Source organism: Salvelinus alpinus, chromosome 33, assembly GCF_045679555.1.
Source record: "Salvelinus alpinus chromosome 33, SLU_Salpinus.1, whole genome shotgun sequence".
Lineage (NCBI taxonomy): Eukaryota > Metazoa > Chordata > Actinopteri > Salmoniformes > Salmonidae > Salvelinus > Salvelinus alpinus.
This window is the reverse complement of record NC_092118.1, coordinates 914,198-941,846: the sequence shown is the minus strand read 5'-3', so window position 1 is coordinate 941,846 and position 27,649 is coordinate 914,198. Positions and strand designations below refer to the sequence as shown.

Genomic DNA, 27,649 nt, shown 5'->3' with positions numbered 1-27,649 from the left:
CAGTGGCAACAGTGGTTGTTTCTCGGGGAACATATCATGAAGCTCTCTTGCCACGATTGGATAATGATATTGTTGGGATGGGAGAGCTCTAGGGAAAGATGTTGAATTACTGCTTAAGGGATAGTTCACCGAAATGACATATTTACGCCGCCTTTGGAAAGTATTCAGAACCCTTTACTTTTTTCACATTTTGTTCTTCCACTTTTTTCTTCCTCTTCCGGCGCCGAAAAGAGATGGCTGCCTCGCTTCGTGTTCCTTGGAAAATATGCAGTATTTTGTTTTTTTACGTGTTATTTCTTACATCGGTACCCCGGGTAATCTTAGGTTTCATTACATACAGTCGGGAGGAACTACTGAATATACGATTAACGTCAACTCATCATCGTTCCTACCAGGAATATGACTTTCCCGAAACGGATCCAGTGTTTTGCCTTCCACACAATACAATGGATCTGATCCCAGCCGGCGACCCTGTGCGACGCCGAAAAAGGGGAAAACGTGGCGGTCTCGTGGTCAGGCTTCGGAGACGGGCACATCGCGCTCCACTCCCTAGCATACTACTCGCCAATGTCCAGTCTCTTGACAATAAGGTTGATGAAATCCGAGCACGGGTAGCATTCCAGAGAGACATCAGGGATTGCAACGTGCTCTGCTTCACGGAAACATGGCTAACTCAAGGGACGCTAACGGAGTCGGTGCAGCCAGCTGGTTTCTTCATGCATCGCGCCGACAGAAACAAACATCTTTCCGGTAAGAAGAGGGGCGGGGGGGTATGCCTTATGATTAACGAGAAGTGGTGTGATCATCATAACAACACACAAGAACTCAAGTCGTTCTGTTCACCTGATCTAGAACTCCTCACAATCAAATGTCGACCGCATTATCTACCAAGGGAATTCTCGTCAATCATAATCACAGCCGTATACATTCCCCCCCAAGCAGACACATCGATGGCCCTGAACGAACTTTATCTGACTCTTTGTAAACTGGAAACCACACACCCTGAGGCTGCATTCATCGTAGCTGGGGATTTTAACAAGGCTAACCTAAAAACAAAACTCCCTAAATTCTATCAGCATATCGATTGTGCTACCAGGGCTGGAAAAACACTAGACCATTGTTATACTAATTTCCGCGACGCTTATAAGGCCCTCCCCCGCCCCCCTTTCGGAAAAGCTGACCACAACTCCATTTTGTTGATTCCAGCCTACAAACAAAAACTCAAACAACAAGCTCCCGCGCTCAGGTCTGTTCAACGCTGGTCCGACCAATCTGAATCCACGCTTCAAGACTGCTTCGATCACGCAGATTGGAATATGTTCCGCATCGCGTCCAACAACAATATTGACGAATATGCTGATTCGGTGAGCGAGTTCATTAGGAAGTGCATTGACGATGTCGTACCCACAGCAACAATAAAAACATTCCCAAACCAGAAACCGTGGATTGACGGCAGCATTCGCGTGAAACTGAAAGCGCGAACCACTGCTTTTAACCAGGGCAAGGTGACCGGAAGCATGACCGAATACAAACAGTGTAGCTATTCTCTCCGCAAGGCAATCAAACAGGCCAAGTCTCAGTACAGAGACAAAATCGAGTCGAAATTCAACAGCTCAGACACAAGAGGTATGTGGCAGGGTCTACAGTCAATCACGGATTACAAAAAGAAAACCAGCCCCGTCGAGGACCAGGATGTCTTGCTCCCAGACAGGCTAAACAACTTTTTTGCCCGCTTTGAGGACAATACAGTGCCACTGACACGGCCCCCTACCAAAACCTGCGGGCTCTCCTTCACTGCAGCCGAGGTGAGTAAAACATTTAAACGTGTTAACCCTCGCAAGGCTGCAGGCCCAGACGGCATTCCCAGCCGCGTCCTCAGAGCATGCGCAGACCAGCTGGCTGGTGTGTTTACGGACATATTCAATCAATCCTTATCCCAGTCTGCTGTTCCCACATGCTTCAAGAGGGCCACCATTGTTCCTGTTCCCAAGAAAGCTAAGGTAACTGAGCTAAACGACTACCGCCCCGTAGCACTCACTTCCGTCATCATGAAGTGCTTTGAGAGACTAGTCAAGGACCATATCACCTCCACCCTACCGGACACCCTAGACCCACTCCAATTTGCTTACCGACCCAATAGGTCCACAGACGACGCAATCGCAACCACACTGCACACTGCCCTAACCCATCTGGACAAGAGGAATACCCATGTGAGAATGCTGTTCATCGATTACAGCTCAGCATTTAACACCATAGTACCCTCCAAACTCGTCATCAAGCTCGAGACCCTGGGTCTCGACCCCGCCCTGTGCAACTGGGTCCTGGACTTCCTGACGGGCCGCCCCCAGGTGGTGAGGGTAGGTAACAACATCTCCACCCCGCTGATCCTCAACACTGGGGCCCCACAAGGGTGCGTTCTGAGCCCTCTCCTGTACTCCCTGTTCACCCACGACTGCGTGGCCATGCACGCCTCCAACTCAATCATCAAGTTTGCGGATGACACTACAGTGGTAGGCTTGATCACCAACAACGACGAGACGGCCTACAGGGAGGAGGTGAGGGCCCTCGGAGTGTGGTGTCAGGAAAATAACCTCATACTCAACGTCAACAAAACAAAGGAGATGATTGTGGACTTCAGGAAACAGCAAAGGGAGCACCCCCCTATCCACATCGACGGGTCAGTAGTGGAGAAGGTGGAAAGTTTTAAGTTCCTCGGTGTACACATCACGGACAAACTGAACTGGTCCACCCACACAGACAGCGTTGTGAAGAAGGCGCAGCAGCGCCTCTTCAACCTCAGGAGGCTGAAGAAATTCGGCTTGTCACCAAAAGCACTCACAAACTTCTACAGATGCACAATCGAGAGCATCCTGTCGGGCTGTATCACCGCCTGGTACGGCAACTGCTCCGCCCACAACCGTAAGGCTCTCCAGAGGGTAGTGAGGTCTGCAGAACGCATCACCAGGGGCAAACTACCTGCCCTCCAGGACACCTACACCACCCGATGTCACAGGAAGGCCATAAAGATCATCAAGGACAACAACCACCCAAGCCACTGCCTGTTCACCCCGCTATCATCCAGAAGGCGAGGTCAGTACAGGTGCATCAAAGCAGGGACCGAGAGACTGAAAAACAGCTTCTATCTCAAGGCCATCAGACTGTTAAACAGCCACCACTAACATTTAGCGGCCGCTGCCAACATACTGACTCAACTCCAGCCACTTTAAAAATGGGAATTGATGGAAATTATGTAAAAATGTACCACTAGCCACTTTAAGCAATGCCACTTAATACAATGTTTACATACCCTACATTACCCATCTCATATGTATATATACTGTACTCTATATCATCTACTGCATCTTGCCATCTTTATGCAATACATGTACCACTAGCCACTTTAAACTATGCCACTTTATGTTTACATACCCTACAGTACTCATCTCATATGTATATACCGTACTCTATACCATCTACTGCATCTGCCATGCCGTTCTGTACCACCACTCATCCATATATCTTTATGTACATATTCTTTATCCCTTTACACTTGTGTGTGTGTGTAAGGTAGTAGTGTGGAATTGTTAGGTTAGATTACTGTTGGTTATTACTGCATTGTCGGAACTAGAAGCACAAGCATTTCGCTACACTCGCATTAACATCTGCTAACCATGTGTATGTGACTAATAAAATTTGATTTGATTTGATTATATTACAGCTTTATTCTAAAATGGATTAAATAAATACAAATCCTCAGCTTTCTACACACAATACCTCATAATGATAGAGCGAAAACAGGTTTTTAGAATTTTTGCTCTGACATGCCAACTTTTCCCTCTACAGTTCAATGGGATTTTAGGGTCATTTTTGGAGGATTTGGGGATAGGCTTGATTATGGATTTGCACCATTAAGATGGAACAATGCCATTCTTAAAACAAACCTGGAAGAGTTCAAATAGTATTTGGAACAATTTAGGTGACTAACAAAACTTCATTAGACCAATCATCAATTCCTGTAGCTTTCTTTGGTTAGCTGACCTCTTCTTGGGTAAGACTGGCATTGAGATACTGGTTAGGGGAGTAATGACTCCCTTTGTACTTTTATTCCTCCAACTCATCTTTACGAGCACATGTTTGTTTAAACAAAATCATAATCAAACCTAGAAGGGGTGTTTAACGCCTGAAAATAAAAGTGAAAAATCTCTTTCCCATTTCCCAAAAATAAGATCAGTTTGATAGAGAAGTTCTCCATTTTCCAAAACAATTTCCATGGGAATTTTCTGAGCCTATTTGGGGCTCAACTTGTTTATCTCACTCCAACTGTTGTGTGTTGTTGGTCTGTAGCTGTTCCAATTGTAATGCCTGCCCACGACTAAATCTACGCTTGATAGACCTTCATCTTTTATCAAATGTATGTTGACACGCTTTCTATTAATTTTCAGACAACCTCATCTGTGACCATAATGCATTTATTCCCTTATTCCAAAAGGGGTTACCTACTTTTGGGCCTTTATTTTTTATGGACGCATTTACAGATGTACCCTTGACACAGTCATCCAATTCACTATATAGCACAAAATCTGTCATACCAGGAATCAATGCCATCATTCTAGTGTATTTCAAGTTGCTCAATAAGCTCCAGCAGAGCATTACAACACATATTGGATAAATGGAAATTATTTGGTAGGTTTCTGGGTGTTCGCTTGATACATATTTCCAATAATCTGACCTTCCACTAATTTGAAGGACACCCCTTCAAATGAGTGGATTCTGCTATTTCAGCCACACCCGTTGCTGTCAAGTGTATAAAATCAAGCACACAGCCATGCAATCTCCATGGACAAACATTGGCAGTAGAATGGCCTTACTGAAGAGCTCAGTGACTTTCAATGTAGCACCGTCATAGGATACCACCTTTCCAACAAGTCAGTTCTTAAAATGTCTGCCCTGCTGGAGCTGCTCGTCAACTACTGTGAAGTAGAAACATCTAGGAGCAACAACATCTCAGCTGCGAACTAGTAGGCCACACAAGATCACAGAGTAAGACGTCTGTCCTCGGTTGCAACACTCACTACCGAGTTCCAAACTGCCTCTGGAAGCAACGTCGGCACAATAACTGTTCACCGGGAGCTTCACAAGCCTAAGATCACCATCTTATGCCAAGCGTCAGCTGGAGTGGTGTAAAGCTTGCTGCCATTGGACTCGTTCTCTGGAGTGATGAATGAGTCCTCACCATCTTGCAGTCCGACGGACGAATCTGGGTTTGGCGGATGCCAAGAGAACGCTACCTGCCCCAATGCATAGTGCCAACTGTAAAGTTTGGTGGAGAAGGAATAATGGGTTGGGGCTGTTTTTCATGGTTTGGGCTAGGCCCCTTAGTTCCAGTGAAGGGACAATTTAACTCTACAGCATACAATGACATTCTAGACGATTCTGTGCTCCCAACTTTGTGGCAACAGTTTTAGGGAAGGCCCTTTCCTTTTTCAGCATGCCAATGCCCCCGTGCACAAAGCGAGGTCCATACAGAAATGGTTTATCGAGATCAGTGTGGAAAAACTTGACTGGCCTGGACAGAGCCCTGCCATCAACCCCATCGAACAACTTTTGGATGAATTGCAATGCCGACTGCGAGCCAGGCCTTACCGCCCAACATCAGTGCCCGACCTCATTAATTCTCTTGTGGCTAAATGGAAGAAAGTCCCCGCAACAATGTTCCAACATCTAGTGGAAAGCCTTCCCGGAAGAGTGGAGGTTGTTATAGCAGCAAAGGGGGGACCAACTCCATATTAATGCCCATGATTTCGGAATGAGATGTTCGATGAGCAGTCGTGTAGTGGTCGTGTAGTGTATCATTACAAACATTTTGACAAGATTGAACCCAGTCTGAATGGTCAGATATTCTACAGCGCCACCCCCAACTTCAATGGGGTGACATCAGAGTTGGAATGTCTCAAGGATCCCGTTTAGACTTTTCAGAGTCATTTAAGTCATTTAGCAGACGCTCTTATCCAGAGCGACTTACAAATTGGTGCATTCACCTTATGACATCCAGTGGAACAGCCACTTTACAATAGTGCATCTAAATCTTTTAAGGGGGGGGGGGGGTCAGAAGGATTACTTTATCTTACTTTATCTCTTTGTCTTCAGTTACTCACCCGGATCATTTACCCCATTCCCGCCTGGTCGTCGGAGGATTCCGCTACCCCATTGGATCCACCTATTTACTCCCATCAACTCACCACTGCTGCCCGCTACGCCACCTGGATATATCTACCCATTCACATTCACTTGTAAATAAATACATGAGTCATCATGTACATTTGTTGATAAACCATGCTTCTGAATAGCCTATGGTAAGAAAAAGGCTAAGGTCCTGTTTAAATACCGTAGAACTGCATCCTTCCTGTCTTAAAAAAAAGTAATGGCAGATTTGAATTGGTTGAATTGGTGAAAGTGATAGGGTGGCAACCTAACCTTGCTTTCACCTATCCAACCACTTCATGAGATGTGCTTACCTGAAGGAATTAGGAAGGAAGGATGCATTATTGTTATTCAAACAAGGTTTTGTGTGTACCAGAGGAGATGTGGGGTAGATATACACTAACGGATAATAATTAATCAATTGAAAATAACTACAGATGCCGTATCATAATGTGATCATCCTGTTGTTGCAGGGAATGCAAACTTTTTGTGACTTCGGGGTTTGAAGCATGTCAATTCTACTTTAACATTTCAGACTTGATTTGCACTAACGAGAGATGTATTAACCCCTACAAAAAATGTCAATGATTATAATCCAGATAACAATTCACATTTCCTGTTGCTGCAGGATTATTTTCCTGCTGTGTGAAACTGGTTTAAATTAAGTTATGGCATCTGTAGACACAACTTAACTCAAATGTACTACACTCAAAAGCTCCAACCCAGTGGCACTACTCTACTGTCGCATGCTGCGACTGCTAGTTGTCTGAGTGCCAAATATACAAACACTTATGGAAAACGCTGGCAGAAGCAAGCAGCAACAGGGGTAAAATATTGAAACGCTCTAACAAACAATGACACGTGCTTGACATCTCCATTGTCGACGTGAGGTAGGGGGCTCTCCTGCAGCAGCTCTATCAAAAGGGAATACTGTGAACAAAGCACACAACAGAAAGAATGTAAACAGTACCTTCTGAAATTTGGAACACATGTCAAATAACATAGATGTCCGGAGGGGTTTCCCCCAAAACGCAGCAGTCATGCAACAAATGATGGTTAAATATTTAATCACAAGGAATATTTCATAGGTCGTTGTCTTCACAGCAACAACAACCAGTTGTAGGGAATGGTTAAAGCACATGTTTTGTTAGCTTAGGTGTCCTATAATCACCTGAAATATATTTAGTAATAATCATACTTGGGCTTTTGGCAACAGAATATTTGATAGATAGTGATCTTCACAGCATCTGCAACTAGTTGTGGGAATGGTTAAAGTTGTCATAATAGTTTGTGTCCTATATTTAACTGAAATGTATTTAAATGTAATATTTCTCAAACTTGTTTAGTTTCTCTGTGTTCTGACAGAGACTGTCTTGAAAAGACACAATTTCCCTGAACAAATTGTAAAGCTGCATGGTGCTTTGTTGCCTGTTGCTTTTCAAATTAATTGAAATATTTGTATTAAATATTATACCACAGTAAGATGAATCCAAGAGGTTCGTTTGCCAAGCTTGCCTTGTGTGATCGGTAACCTTTGCCTGAAGACTTGACAAATTACCTTAGTACATTCCCCACTTGAGTGACTCTCATAATACTGTACATGGCTTGGAGCATGCCCTGGTACTATGATTTTACTTAAACAAATGCAATGATCCTCTCCGAATGGCATAAGCCCCCTATCATAAGTGCCCCACCTCAATTGCCCTATATAACCTTGGGCGATGAAATTAACCTGCTACTTATTACTCACTTGGTACCAGAAACTGGAGCTTTACTGAATTGATTGGAACCAAGGTGTTAATTTTAATGGAAAATATATACTGCCTGAACATCACCAGTGATCCCATCTACCATTGGGTGGGTGGGCAGGTGGGTTGTTTAGACCTCATTAATCGTAGTAACATTCCGGTCATTGAGAACATGGATGGTGGATGAGGGTAAAGGGGCGGTGGACGGAATGAGGGTGGAGGGGATGGCTTAACTATGTCAGTAGTGGTCTCTAGTGAGAATTGGGGAATAGGGTTTGGGAGGTAGAGGGAATGGGGCATGTGGGGAATTTGGCAAAGATCATAATGAAAGTCGGAGCGCTAAGCGGAGTGTCAGAATCACCTGATGGAAATCGATGCGGCTCTTTTGTGGCGAACCGGAGGTGCAATTCCGAGTGTGGTTTGGACGTTTTGCCGTTTGACTTTGATGAGCGTTTAATGACCCCCAATTGCCTGCCCCACAGCAAATACATTTATTTTGGCAGTAATGTATGTATCCAGTGGCCAATCTTTAATTAATACAAAAATGAGGAGCGGAACTGGATTGTGGGGATTGAAAATCAAATAAAGGCCTTAGCAAGAATGACTTTTTTTGTCTGTCTTCAAGTTCTCACCATTCAATGTTATGAGTAGAAGCTCAAAAGGAGGCAGATAAGGGGGAGTCGGTTTGTGGTTTTAGTTTCGGACCCTGGCTGCCGGCATGGGATGGAACGACAGGGCCCTGATCGACCATTATCGCTGCAGTCTGCGCGAGGACGTCCGTAGGGAGTTGGCCTGCAGAGACACCACCCTCACATTCGACCAGCTGGTGGACCTGTCCATCCGGCTGGATAACCTGCTGGCTACCCGCGGACGTTCAGATCGGGATCTGTTGGTTCCATCCCCCCGCACCCCCTCTCCGATACCCATGGAGCTGGGAGGGGCGGTGCGCAGGGAGAACGGAGGGAGTTCCACGTCCGTTCTCTTATTCCATGCATAACAGTTGTATCTTTTAGCAATGTTTATTATGACTATTCCTGTAAATTGATGTGGCTCTCTGCAAAATCAAAGGCTCTCTGCCAATGTAAACTCAGATTTTTGGATATAAATAGGAACTTTACCGAAATAAACATACATGTATTGTGTAACATGAAGTCCTATGAGTGTCATCTGATGAAGATCATCAAAGGTTAGTGATTAATTCTATCTATATTTCTGCTTTTTGTGAATCCTCTCTTTGGCTGGAAAAATGGCTGTCTTATTCTGTGAATAGGCACTCACCTAACATAATTATTTGGTTTGCTTTCATCACTGTGGCTGGATTCACAACAAGTGCATCTTTAAAATGGTGTAAAATACATGTATGTTTGAGGAATTTTAATTATGGGATTTCTGTTGTTTTGAATTTGGCGCCCTGCAGTTTCACTCGCCCTCGATGCAACCGCTGTGTCAGATTTTAAAAAAGCTTTACGGAAAAAGCAAACCATGCAATAATCTGAGGTCGGCGCTCAGAGCCCAAAAATATATCCGCCATATTGTGCAGTCAACAGAAGTCAGAAATAGCATTATAAACATTCACTTACCTTTGATGATCTTCATCAGAATGCACTCCCAGGAATCCCAGTTCCACAATAAATGTTTGTTTTGTTCGATAATGTCCATCATTTATGTCCAAATTCCTCCTTGTTGTTCTAGCGTTCAGTACACTTTCCAAACTCACGACGCGCGGGCAAGTCCAGCGGAAAGTACGGACGAAAAGTAATATTACAGTCCGTAAAAACATGACAAACAAAGTATTGAATCAATCTTTAGGATGTTTTTAACATAATTCTTCAATAATGTTCCAACCGGCGAATTCCTTTGTCTTCAGAAGTGCGATGGAACAGAGCTCGCTTTCACATGAACGCGCATGGTCAGCGCATGTTCAGCTCATGGTAGACCTTACTCAATCCCCTCTCATTCGGCCCCACTTCAGAGTAGAAGTATCAGACAAGGTTCTAAAGACTGTTGACATCTAGTGGAAGCCTTAGGAAGTGCAACATTACCAATATCCCACTGTATCTTCAATAGGAGCTGAGTTGAAAATCAACCAACCTTAGATTTCCCACTTCCAGGTTGGATTTTTTATCAGGTTTTTGCCTGCCATATGAGTTCTGTTATACTCACAGACATCATTCAAACAGTTTTAGGAACTTCAGAGTGTTTTCTATCGAAATATATTAATAATATGCATATTCTAGCTTTTATGGCTGAGTAGCAGGCCGTTTACTCTGGGCACGCTTTTCATCCGGAAGTGAAAATAATGCCCCCTACCCCAAAGAAGTTAATGCCCTCCTTGCCTGGTCAGTGAGTTTTTTGGTGGGTGGCCTTCTCTTGGCAGGTTTGTTGTGGTGCCATATTCATTCCATTTTTGAATAATGGATTTAATGGTGTTCTGTGGGATGTTCAAAGTTTTGGATACGTTTTTATAACCCAACCCTGATCTGTACTTCTCCAGAACTTTGTCCTGACTTGTTTGGCGAGCTCCTTGGTCTTCATTACATTTACATTACATTTAAGTCATTTAGCAGACGCTCTTATCCAGAGCGACTTACAAATTGGTGCATTCACCTTATGATATCCAGTGGAACAACCACTTTACAATAGTGCATCTAACTCTTTTAAGGGGGGGGGGTTAGAAGGATTACTTTATCCTATCCTAGGTATTCCTTAAAGAGGTGGGGTTTCAGGTGTCTCCGGAAGGTGGTGATTGACTCCGCTGACCTGGCGTCGTGAGGGAGTTTGTTCCACCATTGGGGTGCCAGAGCAGCGAACAGTTTTGACTGGGCTGAGCGGGAACTGTACTTCCTCAGAGGTAGGGAGGCGAGCAGGCCAGAGGTGGATGAACGCAGTGCCCTTGTTTGGGTGTAGGGCCTGATCAGAGCCTGAAGGTACGGAGGTGCCGTTCCCCTCACAGCTCCGTAGGCAAGCACCATGGTCTTGTAGCGGATGCGAGCTTCAACTGGAAGCCAGTGGAGAGAGCGGAGGAGCGGGGTGACGTGAGAGAACTTGGGAAAGTTGAACACCAGACGGGCTGCGGCGTTCTGGATGAGTTGTAGGGGTTTCATAGTGCCGCTTGCTTGGTGGTGCCCCTTGCTTAGTGGTATTGCAGACTCTGGGGCCTTTCAGAACAGGTGTATATATACTGAGATCATGTGACACTTAGATTGCACACAGGTGGACTTTATTTAACTAATTATGTAACTTCTGAAGGTAATTGGTTGCACCAGATCTTATCTAGGGGCTTCATAGCAAAGGGGGTGAATACATATGCATGCACCCCTTTTCCGTTTTATATTTTTTTGTATTTTTTTTTATTTCACTTCACCAATATGGACTATTTTGTGTATGCCCATTACATGAAATCCAAATAAAAATACATTTAAATTACAGGTTGCAATGCACCAAAATAGGAAAAACTCCAAGGGGGATAAATACTTTTGCAAGGCACTATACACTGTGCTCCCTGGCTTATGAAAGCCATGCTTTGTTTAATATCGATCTACCCTTTAGTGCTCATTTGAAATTATTAAAAGATTGGTTTGCCGAGTCCCCTGTAAAGGTACAGTGTATTGGATGAATCATCTCACTCATTACAACTATGAAGACAAAAGGGAGAGACGTAGAGAAAGAACACAAGAAAGACGGAAATAGACATAAGAATGACAGAGGGAGAGAAAGAAAAAGCCCTCAGCAGATCTTAGGTACTTCTAATTAACTACTGTCCCATCTCTTTTATAGCATCAGAACACAAATTGGTTCCAAATCAAATTGCTTCCCAGTTTCGAGGGTTTAAACAAAGTCAGGGAAACCAAGGGACGAAACGTATATTCGTGAGTGGCATATTTGAAACCCTTGGTGTAGTAGGGCTCTTTCACATTCAAAGTGCTGCAGACTTGCCCTGTTTTATGGTACAGAATATATACTGAGTGTACAAAACATTTCCATGACATAGACTGACCAGGTGAATCCAGATGAAAGCTATGATACCTTATTGATTTCACCTGTTAAATCCACTTCAATCAGTGTTGATGAAGTGGAGGAGAGAGGTTAAAGAAGGATTTTTAAGCCTTGAGACAATTGAAAAATGGATTATGTATGTGTGCCATTCAGAGGGTGAATGGGCAAGACGAAAGATTTAAGTGCCTTTGAACAGGGTATGGTAGTAGGTGCCAGGGGCACCAGTTTGAGTGTGTCAAGAACTACAAAGCTGTTGTGTTTTTCACGCTCAACAGTTTTCCGTGTGTATCAAGAATGGTACAACACCAAAATGAAAATCCAGCAAACTTGAATCAACTGTGGGAAGCATTGGAGTCAACATGGGCCAGCATCCCTGAGAGCGCGGTCGTTGGGGAGGCTTGAAACATGAATTGGGTATGTGAGCCATCCACGGCCCATTGTCAAAGCATGCGGACACACCACGGGATGATCATTACTGGATTACGTATAAATACATATAAAGTGCCAATGTTGACACAAATGCTTCCCACCTGCTTCCCACCTGCTTCCCACCTGCTTCCCACCTGGCACTTACTGGCACCTACTACCATACACCGTTCAAAGATATTTAAATATTTTGTTTTGCACATTCACCCTCTGAATGGCACACATAGTATCAAGTTTTAGTGAAGACCCAGAAAAATGTATTACTAGAACAGGGGGCAGGCAAAACGACAGGTCAAGGGCAGGCAGAGGTCAGTAATCCAGATCAGAGTCCAAAAGGTACAGTACGGCAGGCAGTCTCAGGCAGAATGTTCAAAACCGGGAAAACTAGAAAACAGGAAATAGAAACAAACAGGAGCAAGGGGAAACCCCTGGTAGGCTTGACGAACAAAACAAACTAGCAACATACAAACAGAGAACACAGGTATAAATACACAGAGGATAATGAGGGGAGATGGGAGACACCTGGTGGGGGGTGGAGACAATTACAAAGACAGGTGAAACAGATCAGGGTGTGATACATACACAATCCATGTCTCAAGGCTTGAAAATCCTTCTTTAACCTATCTGCTACACTATACAGTATCTACACTCATTGAAGTGGATTTAACAAGTGACATCAATAAGGCATCATAGCTTTCACCTGGATTCACCTGGCCAGTCTGTTCATGGAAAGAGTAGGTGTTCTTAATGTTTTGTGTATTCGAGTGGAGAGGCAACTATATCATTATCTTTGATATCAACATGGTATACACAGATCAATATAGAAGTAAGTTAACAAATACACACATCCATACAGCCAATAACTCACTGCTGGAATCATTATGGTGTCATTATGGATCTACTATAGCAAAACGAGACTTGAAACGCTACAAATGAAGTACATATCCCTCAGTACTCATAGTGAATGCTGTTCTCAGGAGTCTGCTGTGATAGAACTGGGCTAGAAACATTCTTTAAGTTCCCTTCTCACCATCCCTTGATCCCTTAACCTTCACCTCATTGTGATGTTTGGTGTTTTTACTGCACAAACATACAGTATCAATCGCACTCCACACTGCCCTTTCCCACCTCGACAATAGGAACACCTATGTGAGAATGCTGTTCATTCACTACAGCTCAGCGTTCAACACCATAGTGCCCATGATGCTCATCACTAAGCTAAGTACACTGGGACTAAACACCTCCCTCTGCAACTGGATCCTGGACTTCCTGAATGGCCACCCCCATGTGGTAAGGGTAGGTAACAACACGTCTGCCACACTGATCCTCAACACTGGGACCCCTCAGGGGTGTGTACTCCTGTACTTCCTGTTTACCCACGACTGCGTGGCCAAACACGACTCCAACACCATCATTAAGTTTGCTGACGACACAACAGTGGTAGGCCTGATCACCGACAACAATGAGACAGCCTATAGGGAGGAGGTCAGAGAACTGGCAGTGTGGTGCCAGGACAACAGCCTTTCCCTCAATGTGAACAAGACAAAGGAGATGATTGTGGACTACAGGAAAAGGTGGGCCGAACAGGCCTACAATAACATCGACAGGGCTGTAGTGGAGCGGGTCGAGAGTTTCAAGTTCCTTGTTGTCCACATCACCAATGAACTCTCATAGTCAAACCACACCAAGACAGTCGTGAAGAGTGCATGACAAAACCTTTCTCCCCTCAGGAAAATGAAAAGATTTGGCATGGGTCCCCACATCCTCAAAAACTTCTACAGCTGCACCATCGAGAGCATCCTGACCGGTTGCATCACCGGCTGGTATGACAACTGCTTGGCATCTGACCGTAAGGCGCTACAGAGGGTAGTGCGTACGGCCCAGTACATCACTGGGGCAAAGCTTCCTGCCATCCAGGACCTATATAATAGGCGGTGTCAGAGGAAAGCCCATAAAATTGTCAGAGACTCCAGTCACCCAAGTCATAAACTGTTTTCTCTGCTGCCGCACGGCAAGCGGTACCGGGGCATCAAGTCTATGACCAAAAGGCTCCTTACCAGCTTCTACCCCCAAGCCATAAGACTGCTGAACAATTAATTAAATGACCCCCTCCATTTGTTTTGTACACTTCTGCTACTCGCTGTTTATTTTCTATGCGTGGTCACTTCACCCCTACCTAGATTTACAAATGACCTCAACTAAACTGTACCCCCGCACACTGACTCAGTACCGGTACCCCCTGTATTTAGCCTCGTTACTGTTATGTTATTGTGTTACTTTTTATTATTTCGTAAATATTTTCTTAACTGTTCTTGAACTGTACTGTTTGTTAAGGGCTTGTAAGTAAGCATTTCATGGTAAGGTCTACACTTGTTGTATTCTGTGCATGTGACAAATACAGTTTGATTTGATATCAGTGGATACTTATAGTGGTCCAGATAAAATGTATAACTTTAAAGAGAAAGTTAAAAAAATATATGTATTTCAACATTGTTGTAGAGAACAAAGGCATCTAGAGATTTGAGATTAAATTGATGAACAGAAAAACGAATAATTCTACCCACTGTGATCTCCCTTCACAGCGTGTCTGGTGTAAAAACAACAGGCAACAATTTGACTACTTAAATGCTTGAGTCGAGAAAAATGAATGGCGCGTTGTCAAAGCATGCAGGCACACCACGGGATGATCATTACTGGATTATGTATAAATACACATAAAAAGTGCCAGAAGTTGCGGACTGGGGTGGTCTAGCGGTCTAAGCCACTTCCTCTGGCCCACTGCTACAATATTTCAGCACATATCCTCTATCTTTCCTCTCTATCTCTACTCTACTCGTTTAAATAATAAAAGGTTGGCCCACATGGCCCCTGGGGAATCAGCATTTGATTCCTTGATCAACCTCTTTCAACTATTTATCCCTCTCTCACCTGTCCCCCTCTCATTATGTGTATCTGAATAAACAACGAATACGAACATTGAACTTTATTCCGTTCTCCTTTAAAGGAATTATTTGTTTGATGTGTTGCATTACTGTGACCATGTCTTCTACTCTTTCCTCCAGGGGAGCCGCTGGCAGGTCGATCCGGACTGGGCGTCCCCCGAGGTTACTGGAACTTCTCCTGGATGGCCCAGGATGAGCTGAACTCCCCCAAGGACATGGCACCGACGTCAGGTGAGAGTCTTGTTATCAGAGCCTCTCAGCTAAACAGACCGGCCCCAGCGTCCTGCGGCCAGGAGAGATGGCACTCTCTTTATGTGATGTGACGCGTTGCGTTAGCTCTCCATCAACACCCATAAGCGTCCCTGCCTCATTCGCCCTCCGTCTCGTCACTTTTGCTTTTCACCATCCCTGCCATGCTTTAAAGTTAGCAGCATCCGGGATGGTCTTTGTTGAGGTCACTGAATTTCCACTGAAACGGGCAAGTGTTACTGAAAAAAGTCTTACTGTGTTTCAAGTGTGTCTGATACAGTGAAATACTCTGAAACAAGTTTTATTGAAGTGTAACTGAATTTCAAGTGTTACTAAAACCCAAGTGCAAACTATACAGTATATGGGAAGAAACAGATGATGAAAGAAGCAAATCATGAAAGAGATATCCAAAGACGACCTTGAGCAAGAGTGGATTTTGTTCAATTACTATTCATTGAATATTTATTAGTCTTGTGTTGTCAAAGAAAATGAGCAATTCTTTTGAAAAGTGGTCTTTCATGAAACTTGGCTGATGTCAAGACTACACAGTAATGCCAAAGTAATGAAGCTTCATTAAATGTCGATTCTTACCAAATCTTATTTCAAATTATCCAGGCATTCAGAAGTAATCTTGCGAGTGCTTGTTTATTTCTGTATGCTAAATCATCAAGTCCATTGGTGCTGCAAGGCAACACAAGGACAGATATTACATATTTAATAAACATACAGTAAGTCGAGAATAAGTCAACTAATTGCTTTCTCTCAGGACTTTAGGCCTCTGCGGCACCAATAATTGTCTACATCAAAGATATCCATTTATTTTAAATGACTGTAAAACTATTTTATATTGTTTCAGACCAGTGAAATGCAACTGCAGTTGGAGGAGTGTGTGAGGCAGATAAGTCCTTGCTACCTACATATCATGTGTGGTGTTCAAGGCCATTTTAGATACAAAAACCTATGTGTTTTCATTTATTGAGGTATTAGTTACAGTTATTGAGTTTTGAGTATATACACTGCCTTTCGGAAAGTCTTTAGACCCCTTGACTTTTTTCACATTTTGTTACGTTAAAGCCTTATTCTAAAATGGATTAAATAAAAAAAGTTACTCAGCAGTCTGAGTAACTACAACTTGATTGCAGTCTACCTGTGGTAAATTATATTGATTGGACATGATTTAGAAAGACACAAACCTATCTATATACTGCCCCATAGTTGACCGTGCATGTCAGAGCAAAAACCAAGCCATGAGGTCGCTGGAATTGGCCGTAAAGCTCCCAGACAGCATTGTGTCGGCACAGATCTGGGGAAGGGTACCAAAAGATTTCTGCAGAATTGAAGGTCCCCAAGAACACAGTGGCCTCCATCATTCTTAAATGGAACCACCAAGACTCTTCCTAGAGCTGGCTTCCCATCAGATTCTTGGTCAGGGAGGTGACCAAGTACCCTATGGTCACTCTGACAGAGCTCTAGAGTTCCTCTGTGGAGATGGGAGAACCTTCCAGAAGGACAACCATTTCTGCAGCATGACACCAATCAGGCCTTTATGGTAGACTGGCAAGAAGGAAGCCACTCCTCAGTTAAAGGCACAGGACAGCCCACTTGGAGTTTGCCAAAAGGCCCATAAAGACTCTCAGACCATGAGAAACAAGATTATCTGGTCTGATGAAACCAAGATTGAATTCTTTGGCCTGAATGCCAAGCATCATGTCTGGAGGAAAGCTGGCATCATCCCTATGGTGAAGCACGGTGGTGGCAGCATCATGCTATGGGGATGTTTTTCAGTGGCTGGGACTGGGAGACTAGTTACGCTCAAGACAAAGATGAATGGGCAAAGTACAGAGATATCCTTGATGAAAACGTGCTCCAGAGCACTCAGGTCCTCAGACTGGGCGAAGGTTCACCTTCCAACAGGACAACGACCCTAAGCACACAGCCAAGAAAACGCATGAGTGGCTTCAGGACAAGTCTCTGAATGTCCTTGAGTGGCCCAGCCAGAGCCTGGACTTGAACTCGATCAAACATCTCTGGAGAGACCTGAAAATAGCTGTGCAGCAAAGCTCCCCATCCATGTTTGTTTCCTGTGTTAGTGTTTGCACCATACTTGACTGTTTCGGTTGTTTGTTTGTAATTTTGTTCAGTTGAATTATTATTAAATATCTCATTATGGACACTTACCACGCTGCACATTGGTCCGATCCTTGCTACTCCTCCTCAGACGAAGAGGCAATCCGTTACATTAGCAATTAAACACTGGATTATTAGCTGTGCAGAAGATGGCCAATAAATAGGCCATGGGCCAATAAATAGGACATGGTGGCGAATTAATTACAATATAGCAATTACACACTGGAATTGTAGATGTGCAGAAGATGAATGTGCAAGTAGAGATATTGGGGTGCAAAGGAACAAAAAATTGATAAAAATATGGGGATGAGTTAGTTGGGTGTGCTATTTACAGATGGGCTGTGCAATGATCGGTAAGCTGCTCTGACAGCTGATGCTTAAAGTTAGTGAGGGAGATATAAGACTCCAGCTTCAGTGATTTTTGAAATTTGTTCCAGTCATTGGCAGCGGAGAACTGGAAGGAAAGGCGGCCAAAGCAGGAGTTGGCTTTGGGGATGACCAGTGAAATATACCTGCTGGAGCACGTGCTATGGGTAGGTGCTGCTATGGTGACAAGTCAGCTGAGATAAGGCAGGGCTTTACCTAGCAAAGACATAGATGACCTGGAGCTAGTGGGTTTGGCGACAAATATGAAGCAAGGGCCAGCCAACGAGAGCATACAGGTCACAGTGGGGGGTAGTATATGTGGCTTTGGTGACAAAATGGATGGCACTGTGATAGACAACATCCTATTTGCCGAGTAGAGTGTTGGAGGCTATTTTGTAAATGACATTGCCGAAGTCAAGGATTGGTAGGAGTCAGTTTTATTACATTTACATTTAAGTCATTTAGCAGACGCTCTTATCCAGAGCGACTTACAAATTGGTGCATTCACCTTATGATATCCAGTGGAACAACCACTTTACAATAGTGCATCTAACTCTTTTAAGGGGGGGGGTTAGAAGGATTTACTTTATCCTATCCTAGGTATTCCTTAAAGAGGTGGGGTTTCAGGTGTCTCCGGAAGGTGGTGATTGACTCCGCTGACCTGGCGTCGTGAGGGAGTTTGTTCCACCATTGGGGTGCCAGAGCAGCGAACAGTTTTGACTGGGCTGAGCGGGAACTGTACTTCCTCAGAGGTAGGGAGGCGAGCAGGCCAGAGGTGGATGAACGCAGTGCCCTTGTTTGGGTGTAGGGCCTGATCAGAGCCTGAAGGTACGGAGGTGCCGTTCCCCTCACAGCTCCGTAGGCAAGCACCATGGTCTTGTAGCGGATGCGAGCTTCAACTGGAAGCCAGTGGAGAGAGCGGAGGAGCGGGGTGACGTGAGAGAACTTGGGAAAGTTGAACACCAGACGGGCTGCGGCGTTCTGGATGAGTTGTAGGGGTTTAATGGCACAGGCAGGGAGCCCAGCCAACAGCGAGTTGCAGTAATCCAGACGGGAGATGACAAGTGCCTGGATTAGGACCTGCGCCGCTTCCTGCGTGAGGCAGGGTCGTACTCTGCGAATGTTGTAGAGCATGAACCTACAGGAACGGGTCACCGCCTTGATGTTAGTTGAGAACGACAGGGTGTTGTCCAGGATCACGCCAAGGTTCTTAGCACTCTGGGAGGAGGACACAATGGAGTTGTCAACCGTGATGGCGAGATCATGGAACGGGCAGTCCTTCCCCGGGAGGAAGAGCAGCTCCGTCTTGCCGAGGTTCAGCTTGAGGTGGTGATCCGTCATCCACACTGATATGTCTGCCAGACATGCAGAGATGCGATTCACCACCTGGTTATCAGAGGGGGGAAAGGAGAAGATTAATTGTGTGTCGTCTGCATAGCAATGATAGGAGAGACCATGTGAGGATATGACAGAGCCAAGTGACTTGGTGTATAGCGAGAATAGGAGAGGGCCTAGAACAGAGCCCTGGGGGACACCAGTGGTGAGAGCACGTGGTGCGGAGACAGATTCTCGCCACGCCACCTGGTAGGAGCGACCTGTCAGGTAGGACGCAATCCAAGCGTGGGCCGCGCCGGAGATGCCCAGCTCGGAGAGGGTGGAGAGGAGGATCTAATGGTTCACAGTATCAAAGGCAGCCGATAGGTCTAGAAGGATGAGAGCAGAGGAGAGAGAGTTAGCTTTAGCAGTGCGGAGCGCCTCCGTGACACAGAGAAGAGCAGTCTCAGTTGAATGACTAGTCTTGAAACCTGACTGATTTGGATCAAGAAGGTCATTCTGAGAGAGATAGCAGGAGAGCTGGCCAAGGACGGCACGTTCAAGAGTTTTGGAGAGAAAAGAAAGAAGGGATACTGGTCTGTAGTTGTTGACATCGGAGGGATCGAGTGTAGGTTTTTTCAGAAGGGGTGCAACTCTCGCTCTCTTGAAGACGGAATGGACGTAGCCAGCTGTCAAGGATGAGTTGATGAGCGAGGTGAGGTAAGGGAGAAGGTCTCCGGAAATGGTCTGGAGAAGAGAGGAGGGGATAGGGTCAAGCGGGCAGGTTGTTGGGCGGCCGGCCGTCACAAGACGCGAGATTTCATCTGGAGAGAGAGGGGAGAAAGAGGTCAAAGCACAGGGTAGGGCAGTGTGAGCAGAACCAGCGGTGTCGTTTGACTTAGCAAACGAGGATCGGATGTCGTCGACCTTCTTTTCAAAATGGTTGACGAAGTCATCAGCAGAGAGGGAGGAGGGGGGAGGAGGGGGAGGAGGATTCAGGAGGGAGGAGAAGGTGGCAAAGAGCTTCCTAGGGTTAGAGGCAGATGCTTGGAATTTAGAGTGGTAGAAATTGGCTTTAGCAGCAGAGACAGAAGAGGAGAATGTAGAGAGGAGGGAGTGAAAGGATGCCAGGTCCGCAGGGAGGCGAGTTTTCCTCCATTTCCGCTCGGCTGCCCGGAGCCCTGTTCTGTGAGCTCGCAATGAGTCGTCGAGCCACGGAGCAGGAGGGGAGGACCGAGCCGGCCTGGAGGATAGGGGACATAGAGAGTCAAAGGATGCAGAAAGGGAGGAGAGGAGGGTTGAGGAGGCAGAATCAGGAGATAGGTTGGAGACGGTTTGAGCAGAGGGAAGAGATGATAGGATGGGAGAGAGTAGCGGGGGAGAGAGAGCGAAGGTTGGGACGGCGCGATACCATCCGAGTAGGGGCAGTGTGGGAAGTGTTGGATGAGAGCGAGAGGGAAAAGGATACAAGGTAGTGGTCGGAGACTTGGAGGGGAGTTGCAATGAGATTAGTGGAATATTAGTTTTATGAGGGTATGTTTGGCAGCATGAGTGAAATAGGAAGCCGATTCTAGATTTCATTTTGGATTGGAAATGCTTAATGTGAGTCTGGAAGGAGAGTGTACAGTCTAACCAGACACCTAGGTATTTGTAGTTGTCCACATATTCTAAGTCAGAACTGTCCAGTGTAGTGATGCTAGACGGGCGGGTGGGTGCAGGCAAACATCGGTTGCATTTAGTTTTACTTGCATTTAAGAGCAGTTGGAGGCCACGGAAGGAGTGTTGTATGGCATTGAAGCTGGTCTGGAGGTTTGTTACCACAGTGTCCAAAGAAGTGCCAGAAGTATACAGATTTGTGTCATCTGCGTAGAGGTGTGTAGTAACCTGGTATATTTATGTTTACCAATAGATGGCAGTATTGACTCAAGATGGGGGTTTGCTTACCACTATCCATAGCTATTTCCTATGTCTGCCTATATAACTATGATTAAGAAAGCTTCAGGTAGTTTAAGCCAGGTGCATTAGAGAATGTAATTCTACGTTACAATTAAATACTAAACCGTACTTAAGTCTCATGAGTCGTAACTCTAAGAAGCCTTTAAGGATACTACATATTTGGCGATGAGGATGGAATACAGTGACCGAGGCTCAGATCATGCCTTACTACACTCGTCGCTTGGCATTGAGTGTTCGAGATGGATGTGTTCTGTGGGGTTCAAGAGTACTTATCCCACCACAAGGGCGGGGTTTGCTACTGAATATGTTGCATCAATCGCATCCAGGTATGTCGAGAATGAAAAGCCTAGCGAGGTCATATGTCTGGTGGCCAAAGATGGACCACGGTGTGGAAAATGAGGTTATCCGGTGTGCAGATTGTCAGAGTAACAGGAAGTCACCCCCACCACCCCGCGCCATTACATCCATGGGAATGGCCAGAAAAACCATGGACACGACTATATGTGGACTACGCTGGACCTTTCCTAGTAAAAATGTTCCTTGTGCTGATTGATTCTCATTCAAAGTTGATGGATGTTTACCCCATGAACACGTCAACATCGTACGCTATGATTGAGAAGTTGAGACAAAGCTTCAGTGTTATGGGATTGCCTCAAATGTTGGTTAGCGACAATGCTACTTGTCTTACAAGCACTAAATTCACCACGTAACGTTGGCCCCTTTTCACCCATCTTCAAACGGATTAGCAGAACGTGCAGTTCAGACCTTGAAGGAGGGGATGAGGAAGATTCAAGGGCCCAGCATTGAAACAAAGGTGTCAAGATTCTTGTTTAGCTACAGGATTACTCCTCAAGCTACAACGGGGTTGTTACCTGCAGAAATGTTGATGTCAAGGAGGTTAAGGTAAACCTTGGATCTCATCAGACCAGACCTGAAAATGAAAATATAACAAAAGCAATGGAATCAAAAATGTAATCATGACACCCGAGCCAAACTCAGAAGTTTCTCACCTGGAGATGATGTCTATACAATAAACTATGAGTTTGGTTCTAAATGGATTCCAGCTACCATTGAGGATTGCTCAGGACCAGTATATTATACTGTGATCATCGGAAGTGGACAAAGACTAAGGAGACACGTGGATCAGATCCGAGCTCGAATTCCAGTTACATCCGGAGATCTGGATCAATTCTTAAACGAGCAGGACAGGACATTGGAACGTTCCCCAGAGTTGCAGTTGGACAAACAACCTGAGACCAACAATGCTCAACTTCCTGAGACCACCAGTCCGGGACGACCTCCTCCTGTGAAGTCTCCACAAAGGGACTTTGTTTCACCATCAAGGGGTGAAGATCTGGTGGCACCAGCTACACCACCTCTTCAACGCTCTATTAGAGAGAGACGTCCGCCAGACTTTTTCAGTCCTAAAGGAGATAATAAAAAAATAAAGAAAATAACATAGCTCAGAAAGGAATTAAGTTGGGTTATTAGCTTTAAAGGGGTGAATGTAGTAACCTGGTATATTTATGTTTACCAATAGATGGCAGTATTGACTCAAGACGGGGGTTTGCTTCCTGCTATCCGTAGCTATTTCCTATGTCTGCCTTTATAACTATGATTAAGAAAGCTTCAGGTAGTTTAAGCCAGGTGCATTAGAGAATGTAATTCTAAGTTACAATTAAATACTAAACTGTACTTAAGTCTCATGATTCGTAACTCTAAGAAGCCTTTAAGGATACTACAAGGTGGATCAGAGAATCACCAGCAGCAAGAGCGACATCATTGATGTATACAGAGAAAGAGTCAGCCCAAGAATTAAACACTGTGGCTCCACCATAGAGACGGCCAGATGTCCGGACAACAGGCCCTCCAATTTGACACAATGAACTCTATCTGAGAAGTAGTTGGTGAACCAGGCGAGGCAGTCATTTGAGAAACCAAGGCTGTTGAGTCTGCCGATAAGAATGTGGTTGTTGACAGAGTTGAAAGCCTTGGCCAGGTCAATGAAGACAGCTGCACAGTATTGTCTTTTATCGATGACGGTTATGATATCGTTTAGAGTGTGGCTGAGGTGCACCCATGACCAGCTCGGAAACCAGATTGCATAGCGGAGAAGGTACGGTGAGATTCGAAATGGTCGGTGATCTGTTTGTTAACTTGGCTTTCGAAGACTTTAGAAAGGCAGGGTAGGATAGATATAGGTCTGTAACAGTTTGGTTCTAGAGTGTGTACCCCTTTGAAGAGGGGGATGACCGCGGCCGCTTTCCAATCTTTAGCAATCTCAGACGATACGGAAGAGAGGTTGAACAGGCTAGTAGGGGTTGCAACAATTGCGGTGGATCATTTTAGAAAGAGAGGGTCCAGATTGTTTAGCCCAGTTGATTTGTCGTGGTCCAGATTTTGCAGCTCTTTCAGAATATCAGCTATCTGGATTTGGGTGAAGGAGAAATGGGGAAGGCTTGGGCAAGTTGCTGTGGGGTGTGCAGAGCTGTTGGGTAGGGGTAACCAGGTGGAAAGCATGGCCAGCCGTAGAAAAATGCTTATTGAAATTCTCGATTATCGTAGTGTTTCCTAGCCTCAGTGCAGTGGGCAGCTGGGAGGAGGTGCTCTAATTCTCCATGGACTTTACAGTGTCCCAGAACTTTTGGAGTGTGTGCTGTAGGACACAAATTTCTGTTTGAAAAAGCTAGCCTTTGCTTTCCTATCTGCCTGTGTATATTGGTTCCTAACTTCCATGAAAAGTTGCATATCGCTGGGGCTATTCGATGCTAATGCAGTACGCCACAGGATGTTTTTGTGCTGGTCAAGGGAAGTCAAGTCTGGAGTGAACCAAGGGCTATGTCTGTTCTTAGTTTAACATTTTTTGAATGTGGCATGCTTATTTAAGATGGTGAGGAAAGCACTTTTAAAGAATAACCAGGTATCCTCTACTGATGGGAGGAAGTCAATATCCTTCCAGGATACCCTATTGTCCCTCTGATCACTCTGACATCAATGCAAATGTAATTGAAAATATAATCAAACACTCCATGATCTCATGTTGCACAACATTCCTATATGCTATGCAATTGCGTGAGAAAACAGAGCGATGGCCACTATTAAAATGAGGAGGATCCCATCAGCTTTCTATAGGCTGGGTCTACTATATTTATTTCTCAACTTACCTAATATTAAGCACATTGCTTCTCTTTACAACAGAAGTATAGCCTACCTGGCTGGCATGAAAATGAACCATGGGAAAAGCGTTCTCCATTCGCTATTTAAGTGCATAGATGACATGTATTTCCCCCCCTCTCTTTCGATACAGGTGCATGATCATGGTCCATTCTAAATGAATAAAAAATTCACATATATATTATTTAGTATATGTAAAGATAAGATTAAATAAAGAATAGTCTGATGGGTGACAATATTAACCTACCACTTGTCAATTATATATATTTCACTTGTGAATGATGCCTGGCTTTTGCAGTAAGGCAAGAAACAGCGCATTCCGTTTTTTTGCAACTTTTTCAAATCATAGTCACACAACTCATGTAGCCTAGCCCATGGGCCTCTATGTTTTGACAAGGTTTGTATCACAACTAAAGTGGCCAAATGACTTCTTCAAATGAAGCAAATTAATCCGCTTTACAACCGTTGTAAAGCCTCACTGGCATTCATAGGTGGCGCTTAAGTTTCAAGTTTGGGGAAGATAATTTTGCCCATAAAACGGCACCTTTCTAATGCATTACATGCATAATCATATTTGCGGTCACTTTTGACAATGGTGTTTTCCCGCTAATTGTTTGCATTTTGGAACATCTGCCATTTATAGCCTACTGCCGTGTTCGCATTGCTGCACACACTGCATAATGTGCCAACTCTAGGCCCAAAAGGCTTCTTAACAGCTTCCACCCTCAAGCCATAAGTGTCACGTGTGCTCCCTCTCCGGCCTCTAGGTCACCAGCCTGCTCGTTAGGGTGCACACCTGTCACCAGCGGTACGCGTATAATGACACTCACCTGGACTCCATCACCTCCTTGATTACATGCCCTTTATATGTCACTCCCTTTGGTTTCTTCCCCAGTCGTCATTGTTCCTGTTTCATGTCGGTTCGCTGTTTGTTTTTCTTGTTTTGTTCATTTATTTAATACATGTATTTACTCCCTGAACTTGCTTCCTGACTCTCAGAGTACATCATTACAATAAGATTCCTGAACAGCTAACCAAATGGCTACCCAGACTATTTGCATTGCTCCGCCCCCCCATTTTTACGCTGCTGCTATTCTCTGTTTATTATCTATGCATAGTCACTTTACCTCTACCTACATGTACATATTTCCTCAATTACCTCGACTAACCTGTGCCCCCACACAGAGGTGGGACCAAGTCATTGTTTTACAAGTAACTTTCACGTCTTAGCACTCAAGTCCGGGTCAAGTCTCAAGTCAAGACCGACAAGTATCAAGTCAAGTCTCAAGTCCTAAACGAGCCTTAATGTGCTCTTCACCAAATGTAATACCATTTCATATTTGTAACGAGTAATAGTTAGTATATTACATTTACAAAAATCATGAATGCCTTAAAAAATATATGTATTACTGTCCAAATGAACTTTAGATTTCCCTGAAAATACATGGGTAGCCATAAGAAAGATCCCCCCCCCAATAGCAATCAACTATCGAGGATCGCTATGGGGCGCAATCGGGCGATGTAGGCTTGTACACAATCGCCCAACCTTAACACACACACCCAGTGTGTGTGGTTACAGTGGACTAACATATGTCAATGGCTTTCGGAACAGCAGTAATATCAGGCAGGATTTAGGCTTCCAACTGCCTAGTCAGTTGTAGCTCAATCTTGGGTGTAATGATCACGTTTCCACACTGATTGATTTAACGTTACGTTAGTGTAAGGCCTGGGTGTCGGAGTGTGGAGTCAACACGCAGGAAACAGCAGGTGCCAAATACAAAATGTTCTTTAATGAACACGGACCATCTAGTCCACCCTATTAACACACTGGGTGTACTATCTAACCAACCCCAGACACGGGGAAAAGGAACACAGTCCAGAAAACACGTAGCACACAATCAACACCACTACTTACAAGCAAACAATCCCGCACAAAGAAACGTGCGGGCCGGCTGACTAATAAGCCCAACTAATTAACCCTAATACACCACAGGTGCACCCAATAACCACATAGGGAGGGGGAGAAGAAGATCAGCTAATAGGCCGGTGACGACGACCGCCGAACGCCACCCGCACGGGAAGGAGAGCCTGCCTCGGTCGAAGTCGTGACAGTACCCCCCCTCTGACGCGCGGCTCCCGCAGCGCGCCGACACCGGCCTCGAGGTCGACCCGGAGGACGAGGTGCAGGGCGATCCGGATGGAGGCGATGGAAATCCCTCAGCATCGACGGATCCAAAATGTCCCCCACCGGTACCCAGCACCTCTCCTCCGGACCGTACCCCTCCCAGTCCACGAGGTACTGAAGGCCCCTCACCCGGCGTCTCGAGTCCAGAATGGCCCGTATCGTGTACGCCGGGGACCCCCCGATGTCCAGAGGGGGAGGAGGGACCTCCGGCACCTCACCTTGCTGTAGGGGACCAGCTACCACCGGCCTGAGGAGAGACACATGAAACGAGGGGTTAATACGATAATAGGAAGGGAGTTGTAATCGATAACACACCTCGTTTATTCTCCTCAGGACTTTGAAGGGCCCTACACACTGCGGACCCAGCTTCCGGCAGGGCAAGCGGAGGGGCAGGTTTCGGGTCGAGAGCCAGACCCTGTCCCCCGGTACAAACACGGGGGCCTCACTGCGGTGGCGGTCAGCGCTCCTCTTCTGCCGTCCACTGGCTTGTTGGAGAGATTCCTGGACGGCCCTCCATGTCTCCTTGGAACGCTGCACCCATTCCTCCACCGCAGGAGCCTCGGTCTGGCTCGGATGCCATGGTGCCAGGACCGGCTGGTACCCCAATACACACTGAAAGGGGGACACGTTAGTAGAGGAGTGGCGTAGTGAGGTCTGGGCCATTTCAGCCCAGGGAATGTATCTCGCCCACTCCCCTGGCCGGTCCTGTCAATACGACCGCAGAAACCTACCCACCTCCTGGTTCACTCTCTCCACCTGCCCATTACTCTCAGGGTGATACCCGGAGGTCAGGCTGACCGAGACCCCCAAACGCTCCATGAACGCCCTCCATACTCGGGACGTGAATTGGGGGCCCCGATCAGAAACGATGTCCTCCGGTACCCCGTAGTGCCGGAAGACGTGGGTGAATAATGCCTCCGCAGTCTGTAGGGCTGTAGGAATACCGGGCAACGGGAGGAGACGAC

General features: G+C 45.4%; 1 protein-coding gene across 1 annotated transcript in view; it reads left to right on the top strand.

Annotated features, from left to right (window-relative positions):
* LOC139563184 (ALK tyrosine kinase receptor-like) overlaps positions 1-27,649 on the top strand; it is an 819,033-nt gene that overhangs the window by 222,189 nt on the left and 569,195 nt on the right. Inside the window, exon 2 of the mRNA XM_071381520.1 lies at positions 15,434-15,544. Coding sequence (XP_071237621.1) covers positions 15,434-15,544 — 111 coding nt within the window. The remainder of the gene's footprint in view (positions 1-15,433; positions 15,545-27,649) is intronic.